At 38.7% G+C, this 19,519-nt stretch overlaps 1 protein-coding gene across 2 annotated transcripts in view; it reads left to right on the plus strand.

Annotated features, from left to right (window-relative positions):
- FUT8 (fucosyltransferase 8) overlaps positions 1-19,519 on the plus strand; it is a 287,886-nt gene that overhangs the window by 257,049 nt on the left and 11,318 nt on the right. For both annotated transcript variants that reach the window (XM_054530226.2, XM_054530227.2), the window contains exons 7-8: positions 9,526-9,772; positions 11,916-12,092. In XM_054530226.2, the coding sequence (XP_054386201.1) occupies positions 9,526-9,772; positions 11,916-12,092 (424 nt within the window). The remainder of the gene's footprint in view (positions 1-9,525; positions 9,773-11,915; positions 12,093-19,519) is intronic.

The raw sequence follows: 19,519 nt of genomic DNA on the forward strand, positions 1-19,519 counted from the left end.
AAAAAAAGATTTATTTGGCTCATGGCTCTGCAGGCTGTGTAAGAAGCATGGTGCCAGCATCTGCCTCTGGTGAGGGCTTCAGAAAGCTTGCACTCATGGCAGATGGTGAAGGGACATGGCCAGAGAGGAGGGAAGAGAGAGAGGGAATGAGGAAGATGCTGGGCTATTTTTAACAATCAGTTCTGCTGAGAACTAGTAGAGCAAGAACTCACTCATTACCTCTAGAACAGCACCAAGTCTTTCATGAGGGATCTGCCCCTATAACCCAAACACCTCCCACCAGGACCAGGCCCCACCTCCAACACTGGGAATCTAATTTCGACATGAGATTAGGAGGGGGCAAATGCCCAAACTGTAACTGTAATGATCACTAAATATTTAAACAAGTGAATGAATAAATGAATGAATAAAGAATAAAAAACTGAGTTCTCTGTCCTGAATATGTGGGCAGTTTTTATTTCTTTCTGAAAGCTGTTAATAGAGCAATCTGTAAGGAAACTGAGGCCTTGGGTTAATCAGAGGATAACACTTTCATATAAGTAAAATTTGGAGCTAGTTACACTGAACATTTAGAATAACCTTGTTAGGAAGAAGTTGGAAAAGGAAGGCAGCCCTACTAATTTTGCTTTTGCTTATAGGAAGCTGAATTTATGGTCATATGTAAGAGACTAGGGTTTTCCTTCCTTTCTGTCTTTTTTATAACAAAAAAATTCTCCTTCTTGCTCTTTCATTCTTCTTTTTCTTACAGCGTGTACTATATTTCTGATCATCTTCACCTCAAGGAAAGCATCCCAGTTTTCCTTACATTAGGGGAGACTATTACAGCTTAATTTAAAATGCAGCTAATTATTTACTCTTATACTCTTAATTATAGTTTCTTGTCTGATAAAGGTGCCCAGCTCTTAACTGGCACCCTAGATGAACTGCAGTACTGATGGTGAATTATTTTACTGCCATTTATTCAGGCAACAAATGTCATGTTTCAAAGATTTTGTTCTAAGAATCCTAAAATGAGTTTTACATATCAGAGGGAGAGAATATGAAGAAGTTATTAGCCAAACTGACTTTCTAATAACCATGTAGTTGGCTTGATTGACTATATTATATTCCTAGATCATTTCATTTATTTTAAAACATTTTGCATATATACAGGAAAACAATTTGAAAACTGTGTTTTGTTCTGGTGAATACATTTTAAACATATTCTAGGTTTATTCTTTACAAGTACATTATTTCTTTAATGGTACAGTGATTTTTATTCTAATTCATTATAGTCAGAGACATCTTAACTGGAGTTATTTTGTATGTTCAGGTTAATATTTTTTGTTATAAAAAATTTAACTCAGTACATTTTATGATAGTGAAATATTTCTGGTATCTTTGGGTCTTGTAGTTACTACTATGTGGTCTTTAATATGTAAAATAAACTCTAGGGTTGCTGGCTATCACATTCTGGGTTATACTTATCATTGGATTATAAAGGTGATAGAACATCAGTAACATTCATGATTTATGGAAATTTAATTCTGAAAGTAATCATAATCTGTAAAAATTAGCATCTAGTCTCTGAACTTTAGAGTTCAAGGTAAAAAGCAATACACATTCTATTATCATATTTGAAAATACAGTTTTTTTGTTGTGATGGCGATGGTGGTGGTTTCGTTTTTGAGACGAAGTTTCGCTCTGTTGCCCAGTCTGGAGTGCAAATGGCATGATGTCGACTCACTGCAACCTCTGCCTCCTGGGTTCAAGCGATTCTCCTGCCTCAGCCTCCCGAGTAGCTGGGATTACAGGCATGTACCACCACACCCGGCTAATTTTTGTATTTTTAGTAGAGATGGAGTTTCTCCATGTTGGTCAGGCTGATCTCAAACTTCTGACATCAGGTGATCCTCCTGCCTCAGTCTCCCAAAGTGCTGGGATTACAGGCGTGAGTCACTGCGCCTGGTGAAAATATAGTTTTTTCTTTTTAATTTTTGAAAAAATTTTGTGGGTACGTAGTGGGTATATATATGGGGTACATGAGATATTTTGATACAGGCATACAATGCATAATAATCACATCAGGGTAAATGGGGTATCCATCACCTCAAGCATTTATCCTTTATGTTACAAACAATCCAATTATACGCTTTTACTTATTTTAAAATGTACAGTTAAATTATCACAGTAGTCACCCTGCTGTGCTGTGAAATACTAGGTCTTATTTTATCAACTTTTTGTACCCATTAACCATCCCCCCTTACCTCCCACCTCCCACTACCTTTTCCAGCCTCTGGTCACTGTCATTCTTCACTCTATCTCCAAGATTTCAATTGTGTTAATTTTTAGCTCCCACAAATAAGTGAGAACATGGCAAGTTTGTCTTTCTGTGCCTGGCTTACTTCATTTAACACAATGACCTCCAGTTCCATACATGTTGTTGCAAATGACAGGATCTCATTCTTTTTTATGGCTGAATAGTACTCCATTGTGTATATTTACCATATTTTCTTTGTTTATTCATCTGGACACTCAGGTTGCTTTCAAATCTTGGCTATTGTGAACAGTGCTGCAGTAAACATGAGAGTTCAGGTATCTCTTTGATATACTGATTTCCTTTCTTTTGGATATATACTCAGCAGTGGGATTGCTGGATCATATGGTAGCTCAATTTTTAGTTTTTTTGAGGAATGTCTAAACTGTTCTCCATAGTGGTTGTACTAATTTGCATTCCCACCAACAGTGTATGAGGGTTCCCTTTTCTGCACATACTTGCCAGCATTTGTTATTGCCTGAATTTTGCCATTTTTTCTGGGGTTAAATGATGCCTTGTAGTTTTTGATGATCATTGATGCTGAGCACCTCTTCATGTACCTGTTTGCCATTTGTACATCTTCTTTTGAGAAATGTCTATTCAGATCTTTTGCCCATTTTTGATTGGATTATTAATTTTTTCCTGTAGAGTTGTTTGAGCTTCTTTTATGTTCTGGTTATTTATCCCTTGTCACATGGGTAGTTTGCAAATATTTTCTCCCATTCTACGGGTTGTCTCTTCATTTTGTTTATTGTTTTCTTTGTTGTGCAGACTTGAGTCGGTCCCATTTGTCCATTTTTGCTTTGGTTGCCTGTGTTTATGCGGTATTACTCAAGAAATCTTTACCCGTTCCAGTGTCCTGGAGAGCTTCCCCAATGTTTTCTTTTAGTAGTTTCATAGTTTGAGGTCTTAGATTTAAGTCTTTAATCCATTTTGATTTGATTTGTGTATATGGTGAGAGATAGGGACCTAGTTTCATTCCCGAGCATATGGATATGCAGTTTTCCCAGCACCATTTATTAAAGAGAGTTTCCTTTCCTCAGTGTATATTCTTGGCACCTTTGTTGAAAATGAGTCAATGTCAATGTATAGATTTGTTTCTGGGCTCTCAATTTCATTCCATTGGTCTATGTGTCTTTTTCTATGCTAGAGCCATGCTGTTTTGGTTACTATAGCTCCATGTTTTTATGCTAATGCCATGCTGTTTTGGTTACTGTAGCTCCATAGTATAATTTGAAGTCAGGTAATGTGATTCCTCTGGTTTTGTGCTTTCTGCTTAGGACAGCTTTGGTTATCCTGTGTCTTTTGTGGTTCCATATACATTTTATTTATTTATTTATTTATTTATTTATTTATTTATTTATTTATTTAGTAGCCACAGAGTCTCATTGTCTTTGCAAGGTTGGTCTCAAACCCTTGACCTCAAGCCATCCTCCCGGTTTGGCCTTCCAAAGTGTTAGGATTATAGGCGTAAGCCACCACATCCCCATTTAAGTTTTAGGATTTTTTTTTCCATTTCTGTGAAAAAGTCATTGGTATTTTCATAGGGATTACATTGAATCTGTAGATTGCTTTGGATAGTATGGGCATTTTAACAATATTGATTCTTCCAATCTATGAACATGGAATACCTTTCCTTTTTTTGGTCTCCTCTTCCATTTCTTTCATCAGTGTTTTATAGTTTTCATTGTAGAGATCTTTCACATCTTTGGTTAAGTTAATTCCTAGGTATTTAACTTTATTTGTAACTATTGTAAATTGGATTATGTTTTGGATTTCTTTTTCAGGTTGTTCGCTGTTGACATATAGAAATGCTACTGATTTTTCTATGTTGATTTTGTATCCTGCAACTTTACTGAATTTATCAGTTCTAAATTTTTTTTTATAGAATCTTTAGGTTTTTCCAAATGTAGTGTCATATCATGTGCAAATAACAAGAATTTGATTTCTTTCTTTCCATTTTGGACCCCCTTTATTTCTTTCTCTTGTCTGATTGCTCTAGCTAGAACTTCCAGTACTGTGTTGAATAACAGTGGTGACAGAGAGCATCTTTGTTGTGTTCCAGATCTTAGAGAAGTGGTTTTCAGCTTTTCCCCACTCGGTATGATATTAGCTGTGGATCTATGTATATGGCTTTTATTATGTTGAGATATGTTGCTTTTATACTCGGTTTTTTAAGGGTTTTTATCATGAAGAGATATTGAATTTTATCAAATGCTTTTTCTGCATCAATTGAAATGATCATGTGGCTTTTGTTCTTCATTCTGTTGATATGATATATCTCATTGATTGATTTGCATATGCCTAACCATCCTTGCATCTCTGGGATAAATCCCATTTGGTCAAGAATGATTGTTTCAATTTCATTTATTTCTGCTCTGATCTTTATTCTTCTCTTTTACTAATTTTGGGTTTGATTTGCTCTAGTTTTCTGGTTCTTTAAGATGCATCATTAGATCATTTATTTGAAGTTTTTCTACTTTTTTGATGTAGACACTGCTATAAACTTCTCTGGCAGTACTGCTTTCACTGTATCCCATAGGTTTTGGTATGTTATGTTTCCGTGATCATTTGTTTCAATAAATTTTTTTAATTTCCTTCTTAATTTCTTCATTGATCCACTGGTATTTAAGAAACATATTATTTAATTTCCATGTGTTTGTATAGTTTCCAAAATTTATCTTGTTATTGATTTCTTGTTTTATTTCATTGTGGTCTGAGAAGATACTTGAAGCTGAGTGCAGTGGCACATACCTGTGGTCCTAGCTACTCAGGAGGCTGAGGTGGGAGGATCACTTGAGCCTGGGAGGCAGAGGTTGCAGTGAGCTGAGGTCACACCACTGCACTCCAGCCTGGGCAAGAATGAGACCCTCTCTCAAAAAAAAAAAAAAAAAAAAAAAAAAAACACTTGATAGTATTTCAATTTTGTGAATGTTTTCAGACTTGTTTTGTGACCTAATTTATGGTCTGTCCTTGTAATACTATCCATGTGCTGAGGAGAAGAATGTGTATTCTGCAGCCATTGGATGAAATGTTCTGTAAGTATTTATTAGGTCCATTTGGTTTGTGATGCAGATTAAGTCTGATGTTTCTTTGTTGATCTTTGTTGATTTTTTTTGTTGAAATCTCCAGCTATTATTATTTTGGGGTCTACCTCTCTCGTTAGCTGTAATAATATTTGCTTTATGTATCTGGGTGCTCCAATGTTGAGTGCATATATATTTACAATTATTATATCCTCCTGATGAACTGATCCCTTTATCATTATATAATGACCTTCTTTGTCCCTTTTTATAGTTTTTTTTCTTGAAATCTACTTTGTCTATTACAGGTATAGCTGCTCCTGCTCTTTTTTGGTTTTCATTGGTGTGAAATATATTTTTCCATCCCTTTATTTTTAGTCTGTGTGTCTTTATAGGTGAAGTATGTTTCTTGTAGGTAACAGATCATTGAATTTGTGTTTCTTATCTATTCAGCCACTCTATGTCTTTTGATTGGAGAATTCAGTTTGTTTACATTTAGTGTTAATAATAAGTAAGGTCTTACTCATGCCATTTTGTTATTTGTTTTCTGCTTGTTTTGTGGTCTTCTCTTCCTTCTTTCCTTCCTTTCCATTTTCCTTTTAGTGAAGGTGATTTTCTCTGGTGGTATGTTTTAATTTCTTGCTTTTTATTTTTTGTGTATTCATTGTATGTTTTTTGATTTGAGGTTATCATGAGGCTTGCAAATAACTTATAGCTCGTTATTTTAAACTGATGACAATTTGGCACCGATTGCGTAAACAAACATGCAATCACAAAGAAGTCTAATAAATACTCTGTCCCCCCAACTTTTTAACTTTCTGTTATTTCTATCTTATGGTACCAAGTATGTCTTGAAAAGTTGTCGTAGTTATTTTTGATCGGTTCATCTTTTAGTCTTTTACTTAAGATATCAAAAGGTTACATACCACAATTACAGTGTTATAATATTATGTGGTTTTTTGTGTACTTAGTATTACCAGTGAGTTTTGTACCTTCAGATCATTTTTTAATTGCCCATTAACACCTTTTTTCTTTCAAATTGAAGGATTTCCCTTAGCATTTCTTGTAGAACAGGTCTGATGTTGATGAAATCTCTCAGCTTTTGTTTGTCTGGGAAAGTCTTTATTTCTTCTTCAAGCTTGAAGGATGTTTTCACTGAATATACTATTCTAGGGTAAAAGTTTTTTTTCCCTCAGTAGTTTATGTCATACCACTCTCTTTTGGCCTGTAATGTTTCCACGGAAGAGTCTGCCGTCAGACATATTGGAGCTCCATGGTATGTTATTTATTTTTTCTTTTCCTGCTTTTAGGATCCTTTCTTTATCCTTGACCTTTGGAAGTTTGGTTATTAAATGCCTTGAATGGTAGTCTTCTTTGGGTTAAATCTGGTTGATGTATAACTTTCTTGTACTTGAATATTGATATCTTTGTCTAGAATTGGGATGTTCTCTGTTATTATCCCTTTGAATAAACATTCTGTTCCTATCTCTCTCTGCCTCCTCCTTAAGGCCAATAACTGTTAGATTTGCCCTTTTGAAACTGTTATTTAGGTCTTATAGGCATACTTCATTGTTTTTCATTCTTTTTTTCTTTTGTCTCTGTTGACAGTGTATTTTCAAATAGCCTGTCTTTAAGCTTACCAATTCTTTCTTCTGCTTAATGACTTCTATTAAGAGACTCAGTATGTCAGTTGCATTTTTCAACTCCAGAATTTCTGCTTGATTCCTTTTAATTGTTTCAACCTCTTTGTTAACTTTATCTGATAGGTTTCTGAATTCCTTCTCTGTGTTATCTTGAACTTCTTTGCATTTCCTCAAAACAGCTCTTTTGAATTCTCTATCTGAAAGGTCACATATCACTGTTTCTTCAGGATTTGGTCCCTGGTGCCTTATTTAGTTTGTTTTTCAAGGCCATGTTTTCCTAGATGGTCTTGATGCTTGTGGGTGTTCATTGGTGTCTGGGCATTGAAGGTATTTATTGTAGTCTTCACAATCTGGACTTTTTTGTACCTGTCTTGGGAAGGCTTTCCAGGTATTTGAAGGGAATTGGGTGTTGTGATCCAGTTTTGGTCATTGCAGCCATATCTACATTAGGGGGCACCCCAAGCCCAATAATGCTGTGGTTCTTATAGACTTGCAGAGGTACTGCCTTGATGGTCTTAGATAAGGTCTAGAAGAATTCTCTGGATTACCAAGCAGAGACTCTTGTTCTCTTCCCTTACTTTGTCCTAAACAAACGAGTCTCTGATTCTGTGCTCCAAGCCTCTTGTAGCTGGGGGAGTGGTGACACAAGCACTTCTGTGGCTACCACTACTGGAACTGCAATAGGTCAGACCTGAAACCAGCATAGCACTGGATCTCACCCAAGGCCCAGTGTAACCACTACCTGGCTACCTCCTGTGTTGGCTTAAAGTTCTAGGGCTCTACAATGAGCAGGTGGCAAAGCCAGTCAGGCTTTTATCCATCCCTTCAGGACAGCGAGTTCCCCTGGGCCCCAGGCAGGTCCAGAGATGCCATCTGGGAGCCAGCATCTGGAGTTGGAAACCTTAGAACCCTACCTGGTCCTCTGTTCTCCTGCAGCTGAGCTGGCACCCAAACCATAAGACAAAGTGCTTTCCACTTTTCACTCCTCTTTTCATAGGCAAAAGAGTCTCTCCCTATGGCCACCACCACTACAAGCCCACAGGGATTATTGCCAGGCTACTGTTAATGTTCACTTAAGGCCCAAGGGCTCTTCAGTCAGCTTGTGGTGAATGCTGCCAGGCCGGGGACTCACCCTTCAGGGCATTGGGCTCCCCTCTGGCTCAGGCAGGTCCAGGAATGCCATACAAGAGCCAAGGCGATCAGGGACCCCAAGAGCCCACTTGGTGCTCTGTTCCACTGTGGCTGAGCTGTTATCCAAGTTGCAAGATAGAGTCCTCTTTACTCTTCCCTCTCCACTGCTCAAGTGGAAGGAAGGAGTCTCTTTTGGAGCTGTGAACTGCGCTGCCTTAGATTAGGGAAAGGGTGGCATAAGCACTGCCCTTAGCCATCTCAGCTGGTGGCTCACTAGGTTACGTGCCCCCTAGGTCCAATGACTCTCGAACCCAGCACAGCACTAAAACTTGCCTAGAAATTACAGTTCTTGTGGCCTAGACTGCCTTTCAAGTTTATTTAGGGCCCCAGGACACTTCAGCCTATAGTGGTGAGGCTTGTTGAAACTCATGCTCCAACTGCTGGGATGGACATTTCCCCTCTGGCTAGGCCAAGGGCACATCTAAGTTCTCCCTCCATGGGCATTGGCTGAGTTCTTTGCTAATGGCCTGGGTGTTGCTTGCCAGTTGGCCTGGTGTTGCTTTCTGCTGTGACATGGTAACACTGAGTTCCAGTGCAAAGTCCCACAATCACTGCGCTCCCCCTCCCCCAAGCACACAGATTCTTTGCACCACACGGCCACTGCATGGGGGTGGGGAAGGGGTGGCATAGACAATCGAAAACTGTCTTTCCTACTCTCTTCAGTCCCTCTTTCAGCAGTATGGAGTTAAAATCAGGTACTATGATCACTCACCTGATTTTTGGTTCTTGTGAAGGTGCTTTTTTGTGTAGATAGTTGTTAAATTTGGTGTTCCTGTGGTGGGGGCAGCGATTGGTTGAGGCTTCTATTCAGCCATCTTGCTTCATCTCCCTCCAATAGATTAAAAAAAAAAAAAAGACTTTAGAATTATCTAATTTTTTTCTTTAAAAGATGTAGATGATTGGCTTATAATTATAATCTTCAGGTGTTTCCAGAGTCATTGTGTTCTGTCATGAAAGTAATGCAAGAGCAATTTGCTGTAATGAAAAGCTAGAAGTTTTGAGAACACTTTATTTTCTAATTCCATAACAACAACAAAAAATAGAACTTCGCTAGCTGGCTGTGTCTACTGTCATTCTTTGATTAGATACTTTGAGTTCTGGATACCATGAGGTGTTGGTATGACAGCATGTTATGATAGAAACTTTTAGAAAAGACCAGAGACTTGAGAGATAGACTAACCTGCATGTGAAATTCACCTCCGTCACTTTTGCTCTGGTATTTTGAGCAAGTTATTTAACTTCCTTTGTAAAGTGAAGATTATACTTCTTTAGAGTTGCTATGAGGATGAAAGCACTCAGAATAAGTTCTTGTTGAATAGTAGATGTATAAGGAATACCATGTGGTAATGATTATATGTTTTGATATTGTCAGGTGAAGTGAAGGACAAAAATGTTCAAGTGGTCGAGCTTCCCATTGTAGACAGTCTTCATCCCCGTCCTCCATATTTACCCTTGGCTGTACCAGAAGACCTTGCAGATCGACTTGTACGAGTGCATGGTGACCCTGCAGTGTGGTGGGTGTCTCAGTTTGTCAAATACTTGATCCGCCCGCAGCCTTGGCTAGAAAAAGAAATAGAAGAAGCCACCAGGAAGCTTGGCTTCAAACATCCAGTTATTGGGTAAGAATCTGATTTTTTTCCTCAAACTGTGATATGTAGTAGTTAGGGTTATGTATCTTTACAATATATTGTGAATTTTACAATATATAGTTTAATTTTTATAGTCCCACCAAATAACAGAGGTTCTAGAGCTATCCTAAGGGCACATGGAGACTATTCTTTTTTTGTTGTTTACTTAGAACAGCTAAGAAAGTTGCTTAGTAGTGCTCTATTACTGTCTCCATTTCTCATCTTCCTTTGCTTCTTTCTCCTCTTATCACAGCTCTCTTTTGGCTTTTGTTGTTGTTATTTTTGAGATAGGGTCTCACTCTGTCACCCAGGCTGAAGTGTAGGACTCACTGCAGCCTTGACCACCCTAAGCTCAAGTGATCCTCCTACCTCAGCCTCCCAAGTATAATAGCTGGGTCTAAAGGCATGTATCACCATGTCCAGCTTCTTTTTATTTTTATTTTCATATTTCGCACCCCACATCTTTCCTTGTGTCTTAGTCTTCATATGTAGAGGAGTTATTGACCCCATTCTAAGTGTTAGACCTAAAGAAGGTATATGTGAAGTCAGAATATCAAATCATATTTCTTCTCATGTAACTTTTGATTGAAATTCAGTGGAATCATTCATTCTGCCCACTTCATCTCTGTAGAGCCCACTGAACAATTCCAATTTCCCCAGAGAAAGAGTGATTATGAAGGATGTGGGAAGGAAAAGATGATAGAATAGATGTTCATATGATTGTATCCACATCTGGGTTATAGTCTGGAATGCAAAGCAAAGAATAGCCATGAAGATGGCAGAGTAACTCTAGTGAAATCAAACCTTCACTCCAGATTCAAAATAAAAAACTGGTCTTAAGCTTGGCCTAAGGCATATCCGTATACTGTGACCTAAAGGCATATAAATCTACCTTTTTCTACATGTGAATAGTGATTTAGTAATTTGGGAGGAGGGGAAGGCAAGGCAAGATTTAAGGAAGGTGTTTTAATTTATGAAAATTAACTGTTATTTTTATTTCCATTAATATTACTTTGGAGCCAGGCATAGTGGCTCATGCCTGTAATCACAACACTGGGAGCCTGAGGCAGGTGGATCACTTGAGCCCAGAAGTTTGAGAAAACTCAACATAGGCAACATGGTTGAAACCCCATCAATGCAAAAAAAAAAAAAAAAAAAGCAAAAATTAGCCAGGCGTGGTGACACATGCCTGTAGTACCAGCTGTTCGGGAGGCTGAGGTGGGAGGATCACTTGAGCCCGGGAGGCAGAGATTGGAGTGAGCCATAATCACGCCACTGCACTCCAACGTGTGCAACAGAGCAAGAACTTGTCTTAAAAAAAAAATTTACTTTGGAAACACTAAGATGGGAGGAGAGAGGAGAATACTGTGGAAGTCAGTGCCTTATTCAGTACAGGGCAGTGTGAATCTGTGTCCCCAATTTTACAATTTTGGGGCTTTTCTTAAATATGACAGACGAAATTAATATCTGCTGTCGTTTGATATGGTGAAAAACAGAGAAAGGAAATTCATTATGCCCACAACAGAAGGGCTGGAATCAGTTTCATTTACCTAAAATAGTAAAAACCCTTAAAAGGTTTGCCGGTCTTAACGGTGCTGTAAAAGTTTATCCAGGTCTGTGTTTTCCTGGGACAACTTTTGAATTCTACAAGCTGGCAGTTATGGTGACTCTACAGGGTAAAATAAAGAGGAAAACCCTTGGTATTAGAACTTTACAAATAATATCTCTAATGTTCTTTAGTAACAACTGTGAATCCTGGTATCATCCTGGTAACAAAAATCTTAAGTTATATTCGGTTTTTTTCCAGACAGCTAATTGCTGCCTAGTATGAAATGCAACTCTGAAATTTCCCATTTATTCCTAAGATGTGAATTATTTTCTCTATAAGAAATCATTCTTCAAAGGCTTTACTTACTTTCTAATTCCGCTTGTATTGTTTAGCCTGCAAATATATTTAGAATATGTATTTTTGAGTTTTTAAAATACTATGTGTTTTACTTTTTCTAATGGTGAAAATGAAAGAAAAATCAGTTAAAAATGCCTATAATGCCACCATAAGTAGGGGTATAAATTGAGTACCCTCAAAGCACCCAGTGTCAGTACATTACCAGTAGAATCTGAATTTCTCCCCCAGAGTCCATGTCAGACGCACAGACAAAGTGGGAACAGAAGCTGCCTTCCATCCCATTGAAGAGTACATGGTGCATGTTGAAGAACATTTTCAGCTTCTTGCACGCAGAATGCAAGTGGACAAAAAGAGAGTGTATTTGGCCACAGATGACCCTTCTTTATTAAAGGAGGCAAAAACAAAGTAAGTTAGACCAACTTGTGATTCTAGAGTGGGGGTGTCTCTTTCAGTTTAAAAGAATTCTTACTTCCCATGACTTGTGATTTTTGTATATTATTATTGCTAATTATTAGGGTTTTAAAAATTCAATTGACTATGTACTTGTGTAACTGTCAGTCTAATCAAAGCGTTTTTATTAGCCATATCCAATAATGTGTTATAAGAAGTCTAAAATGAACTGGACCACTGACTTATGCATTGTGACCAGCAATAATCATTATCATCATTAAAAGTATCACCCTACTTCTTAGTACTGAAATCTTCACTAGTCTGTTGGAGCTGCCATAACAAAATAACATAGACTGAGTGGCTTAAATTACAGAAATTTATTTCTCCCAGGTCTGAGACTGGGAAGTTCAAGATCAAGATGCTAGCAAGGTAGATTTCATTTTCTCTTGGCTTGTAAGCAGCCACTATTTCACTCTGTGCTCTTGTGACCTCTTCTTTGTGTGTGCAGGGAACAGGAGAGGAAGTGTTCTGATGTCTCTACATATAAGGACACTAATCTCATCATGAGGGCGCCATTCTCATGACCTCATCTAAGCCTAATTATTTCTCAGTGGTCCTATTTCCAAACACCATCACATTGGGGTTAGGGATTCAACATAGGAATTTGTGCGAATGTAAACATTCAGTCAATAACACTAGCCAGCTATACAGACTGTTAGCAATAAAACCAGGTGCTTATCGTTTTGATTTCACTGTCTTCATTAACAGTTACAGGCAACTGAACACATATGTAGAGTTTTGTCTTATAATAATTTCTGGAATTTGAAAGTTATACTAAAGAAAGGTAAGGAATCAAAAAGTAAGTTTTGTAAGTTGAGGAATAAAGACTACTACTGTGTATGGAACAGTAACAATTATCTTTTGAGCTTGCCTGTATTTCAGGCACTGTGCTGGGTGCTGGGGATTTCATGATAAGATACTCCCTGCTGTCAAGGAATTCCCAAATCTAATAGGGGAATAAACAATTAGCCCACAGTGTGAGTAACACTATTATAGGGTTAACATGGGGTATTATGAAAACACATAGATAAAGCACAAATCCTAATTGGATACTTCTTATAGGATCTGAGTAAACCTGGAGTTAGTCTTTATTTACTATCAATAAATGAAGGATGTATTAAATGTATGTAAAAGTAGGAAATTAAGGAGAAGAAAATTCTAGTCTTAGTTCTGCTCAGATACTATCTTCTCCAGAAGTCATCCCTGAACCCTTGACTGGCCTGTGTTCCCCACTCTGTACAGTCCTCTGTTGTAGTGTTTAGCACTTGCTTACTTCTGTCTCCTTCACTAGATTATAAGTACTTTGGACATAATACCTAGCTGTAGTTAAACGCCCAGTAAATATTAAATGGTGTTAATTTCAATCCCATCAGTTTGAAAACATTAACACTTAATCATTTAAGCTTTTTGGCTATTTAATTAATGTATTTGTTGTCCCCCATGTTCCAAATGGGGATAAGGAAAATAAATAACTTTAGAATGAGGACTATAATGCAGGTATTAATCTAAGTCATTAGATAATAATTTAAATCCTCTTTCTACCTCTGAAGAATCCAAATGAACCTCAAGTAAATTGCCTTTTTTATTCAAGGCTCCCTCTCTTGAGCATATACACACACTACCATATACATGCGTGCACACGTGCACACACATACACACTGAAATGTGTATATATGTAAACAAAGGCCAAATAATTCATCATCCAAGTATAAGAATGAGTTAATGTAAGAGGGATTAAATGAACATTTGGGCACAAAACACAATAAAAAAAATGTATAGTTTACCATGTTTCTTCAATTTAAAACACCAAACTGAATTTGTAGCTTGGTTGAAGAAAAAGATACTAATTTTGTCTACTCTTTCACTTGTTCTTGAATGCATCACAAGCTTTTTTCCTGGTTTTCTTGATGAGCAAATTAATTCATGCTCACTTAAAAATATGCAAGTTGGTAAATACCCTATTCATTTTCACACTGCTGATAGACATACCCCAGACTGGGCAATTTACAAAAGTAAGAGGTTTAATAGACTTACAGTTCCACATCCCTGGTGGGGCTCACAATCTTGGTAGAAGGTGAAAGGCATGTCTCACATGACAGTAGACAAGAGAAGAGAGCTTGTGCAGGGAAACTCCCATTTTTCAAACCATTAGATCTTGTGAGACTATTCACTATCACGAGAACACCAGGGGAAAGATTTGCCCCCATGATTCAATTACCTTCCACTGGGTCCTTCCCACAACACCTGAGACTTCAAGATGAGATTTGGGTGGAGACACAGCCAAACCGTATCATTCCACCCCTGGCCACTCCCAAATCTCATGTCCTCACATTTCAAAACCAGTCATACTTTCCCAACAGTCTCCCGGAGTCTTAACTCATTTAAGCATTAACTCAAAAGTCCACAGTCCAAAGTCTCATCCAAGACAAGGCAAGTCCCTTCCACCTATGAGCCTATAAAATCAAAAGCAAGTTAGTTGCTTCCTAGATACAGTGGGGGTACAGGCATTGGATAAATACAGCCATTCCAAATGACAGAAATTGGCCAAAACAAAGGGGCTACAGGCCCCATGCAAGTCCGAAATCCAGTGAGGCAGTTGAATCTTAAAGCTTCAAAATGATCTCCTTGGACTCCACGCCTCACAGCCAGGTCACACTGATGCAAGAGGTGAGCTCCCTTGGCCTTGGGCAGCTCCACCCCTATGGCTTTGCAGTGTATAGCCCCCCTCCTGGCTGCTTTCATGGGCTGTCATTAAGTGTCTGTGGCTTTTCCAGGTGCATGGTGCAAGCTGTTGGTGGATGTACCATTCTGGAGTCTGGAGGATGGTGGCCCTCTTCTAACAGCTCCACTTGGTGCTGCCCCAGTAGGGACTCTGTGTGGGGGCTCTGACCCCACATTTCGCTTCTGCACTGCCTTAGCAGAGCTTCTCCATGAGAGCCCCATTCCTGCAGCAAACTTCTGCCTGGGCATCCAGGTGTTTTTATACATCCTCTGAAATCCAGGCAGAGGTTCCCAAACCTCAGTTCCTGACTTCTATGCACTCACAGGCCCAACACCACATGGAAGCTGCCAAGGCTTGGGGCTTCCACACTCTGAAGCAATAGTCTGAGCTGTATACTTTAGCCCCTTTTTGTCATGACGGAAGCAGCTACGACACAGGGCACCAAGTCCCTAGACTGAACACAGCAGAGGGACCCTGGACCCGGCCCACAATATCATTTTTTCCTCCTAAACCTCTGGGCCTCTGATGTGAGGGGCTGCCGCAAAGGTCTCTGACATGCAGTGGAGACATTTTCCCCATTGTATTGGTGATTAACACTCGGCTCTTCATGACTTTACGCAAGTTTCTGCAGCTGGCTTGAATTTCTCCTCAGAAAATGGGATTTTCTTTTCTGTCACATGGTCAGGCTGCAAATTTTCCAAACTTTTATGCTCTGCTCCCCTTATAAAACTGAATGCCTTCAGCAGCACCCAAGTCACCTCTTGAAATCTTTGCTGCTTAGAAATTTCTTCTGCCAGATACCCTAAATCATCTCTCTCAAGTTCAAAGGTCCACAAATCTCTAGGACAGAGGCAAAATGCTGCCAGTCTCTTTGCTAAAACATAACAAGAGTCACCTTTGCTCTAGTTCCCAACAAGTTCCTCATCTCCATCTGAGACCACCTCAGCCCATACTTTATTGTCCATATCACTGTCAGCATTTTGGGCAAAGCCATTCAACAAGTCTCTAGGAGGTTCCAGACTTTCCCACATTTTCCTGTCTTCTTCTGAGCCCTCCAAACTGTTCCACCCTCTGCCTGTTACCCAATTCCAAAGTCACTTCCACATTTTCGGGTATCTTTTCAGCAGCACTCCACTTCTTATACCAATTTACTGTATTAGTCCATTTTGACACTGCTAATAAAGACATACTCAAGACTGGGCAATTTACAAAAGAAAGAGGTTTAATGGACTTACAGTTCCACATAGCTGGGGTGGCCTCACAATCATGATGGAAGGTGAAAAGCGTGACTTATGTGGTGGCAGACAAGAGAAGAGAGCTTGTGCAGGGAAACTCCTGTTTTTGAAACCATCGAATCTCATGAGACTTATTCACTATCATGAGAACAGCACAGGAAAGGTTTGGGGACCCAGCCAAACCATATCATTACCGAATCAAGGAAAAAGTATTATCCTCAATCCCATTTATGTAGTCTCATTTTCTAATACAGTCATGTACCACATAACATTTCAGTCAGTGATGAAACACCTGTATGATGGTAGTCCCATAGATTATAAAACTGTACTTTTACTGTACCTTTTCTATGTTTAGATACACAAATAGTTACCATTGTGTTACAGTGGTATTCAATACAATACAATATTCAATACAATAGCTTGCTGTACAGGTTTGTAGCCTGGGAGCAATAAGCTATTCCATATAGCCTAGGTGGGTATATATGTATAGCCTAGGTGTGGTAGTTGGCTATGCCATCCAGGTTTTTGTAAATACACTCTATGATGTTTGCATGATGATAACATTGCCTAATGATGTATTTCTCAGAACATATCCTCGTTGTTAACTGGAGCATGACTGTAGTTGATCGAATTCTATGTAATCTAAACCCTTTTCACTTAATACGCAATAGATCCATTCCCCCAGGTTGCTAAAATAGTCATTGTAAACATCTTTTTTTTTTTTTTTTTTTTGCTTTGTCACCCAGGCTGGAATGCATTGGTGCAAGCATGGCTCACTGCAGCCTCAACCTCCTGGGCTCAAGAGATCCTCCTTCCTGAGTAGCTGGGACCATTGGCATGCGTCATCATGCCCAGCTAATTTTTTGTGGGTAGAGACGGGATCACATGTTGCTCAGGCTGGTCTTGAACTCCTGGGCTCAAGCAGTCCTCCCGCCTTGTCCTCCAAAGTGCCGGGATTACTGACGTGAGCCACCATGCCCAGCCTAAACATCTTTTTTAATGACTACATACATATACACTGTACAGATATGCCATTGCTTATTTGACCAACCATTCTTCTAATATTAGGCAGTCAGATTATTTCCAATGTTTCGTTCTTATAAGTAATGCTATGACGTATGCCTAAAATTATCCACATTATTTCCTTAGGCTAGATTTCTGGACTTGGAAGTATTTAGATGCAAGCATATAAACCTTTTTTTTTTTTTTTTTAAATACAGGGTCCAGGCTGGAGTGCAGTAGCACAATCTCAGCTCACTGTAGCCTTGACCTCCTGGGCTCAATGATCCTCCTACCTCAGCCACCTGAGTAACTGGGACTCACTTGGCTAGATATAAACATTTTACAGCTTTGATCCATAGCACAGCATGACAGTTTTATACCAAACAACCCTTATAGTACAGTTGGCAGCATCTCCTTGGACTGCAAGAATAGTAAAACCAGAATTTCCTCCTTGTAGCCAACAGCTATAACTCCCCTGCCAGTGGTAGTCCAGGCAGCAATTTTCTCCATATTCTGTTATAAATATAGTAGTAGCCTTTTATGCATAATTTTTTCTCTTTGTAAATCCTTTTATTTTTATTTTCGACTTGAGTCATTTCTTGGGGATTTAACTGATGGGTTTTTTTTCTTTACTCTTTTACTTAAATGTTTTTCTACTCTGATTTAATTCTGCTTTAAACCACTCAGGATTGGTTTTGATACCTAAGCAAATCATAAAAATCTCTGCCGTTGTTTTAAAAGACCAAAAGCATGAATTAATCTATTATCAAAGTATATAGTGTCCAAGGTAATCATTGTAAGACTTTTCTGCTTCAAGAGGGTGAAGAGATGAAAAATTAAACTTAAATGATGTATAGTGTTCACATAGTCAGAGGAGAATCTATTTTCTGTGTTGCTCATTCTTTGAAAAGGGGTTAAAATTAGCTTTATACACATAGCTTCTGTGTGAAGATGATTGGTTAATGCTTTGTAGCTTGGTATTACACTTCAGATTTCTCCGTGTTAAGATTGAGTCCAACCGGACGCAGTGGCTCACGCCTGTAATCCCAGCACTTTGGGAGGCCGAGGTGGGCGGATCACTAGGTCAGGAGATTGAGACCATCCTGGCTAACATGGTAAAACCCTGTCTCTACTAAAAATACAAAAAATTAGCTGTGCATAGTGGTGGGTGCCTGTGGTCCCAGCTACTCAGGAGGCCGAGGCAGGAGAATGATGTGAACTCGGGAGGCGGAGGTTGCAGTGAGCCAAGATCGTGCCACTGCACTCCAGCCTGGGTGACAGAGCGAGACTCAGTCTCAAAAAAAAAATTGAGTTCATCCACAAGATTTTACCACCAGCATCCCAGTGACTGTGGCAGCCATTGCTATTGTGGCGATCTCTTAAGTAGTTCAGTATTACAGTGTTTGAATCACAGAATCATTGACAGTCAAAGAAATAAGAACTATTAAAGTTGGCTATCCAATATTGCATTCTAAGATTGTGGAGATTAGGGATGGGGTTAAAATAGGAAGAAAAACAAGCCTTTAAAAATTTCCCAGGTAAAATATTTACAAATTAAGTTTATTCTTTATTTTTAAAATGCTGGATGAGTTCTTTCTAAAAGTAGGTACGTTGAAATGAATAGAGACAAGAACAATTTGTTAAAAGTTTTTTGTAAAGTATTTGGTTGCCGTGTGAAACAAAGAATCAGCAATGAGTGGCGTATTTGTTCACTATTTTATTGAACTCCTATAATATGCTGGACACAGCACAGAGCACTAGGAATACAAAGGCAAAATATAATGTGTGGCTCCTTATCTCAGGGAGTAACCAACAGGTAGGCGATATACATATAACACATATTACAGTAAATTTAGATACGTCTCCTGAAGGAGTTTATGTACCAGGTACAGTGAAGTCACAAAGAGAAGTATCTCCCTCAGTCGAGAGAAGAACTTCAGAAAAGAACACCAGATATTAGTTTATAACTGCAAGCTAGTCCTTTGTGGGTGATATAAAAATAAATTTTTATAAAGTGGAAAAAGAAAAAAAATTATCATTCCCAGTATCTGAAACCTCAAGGTAGAAGAATTCCTCCACTGACATACTTGAGGGCAAAAGACAAGAAGCATGTTTGTGCAAAAAGTTTCATGCTCGTTATGAAAGGTGTAAAATTTCCTTCTTCCATTATTTACTTTGTTTTGTTTGTGTGTGTTTTGTTTTGTTTTACACTTAGGTGTCCTTTATGAAGCCATAGAGATAGGCCTGAGAACTCTTTTGCATGTAGACATGGGCCTGAGGAACTTAGGTACCTTTTTTTTTTTAAAATAATGGTGGGGTTTCACTGTGTTGCCCAGGCTGGTCTCGAACTCCTGAGCTCCAGCAGTCTACCTGCCTCAGCCTTCCAAAGTGCTGGGATTATAGGGATGAACCACCACACCCAG

The sequence above is a fragment of the Pongo abelii genome, chromosome 15 (assembly GCF_028885655.2).
Source record: "Pongo abelii isolate AG06213 chromosome 15, NHGRI_mPonAbe1-v2.0_pri, whole genome shotgun sequence".
Classification (NCBI taxonomy): Eukaryota; Metazoa; Chordata; class Mammalia; order Primates; family Hominidae; genus Pongo; species Pongo abelii.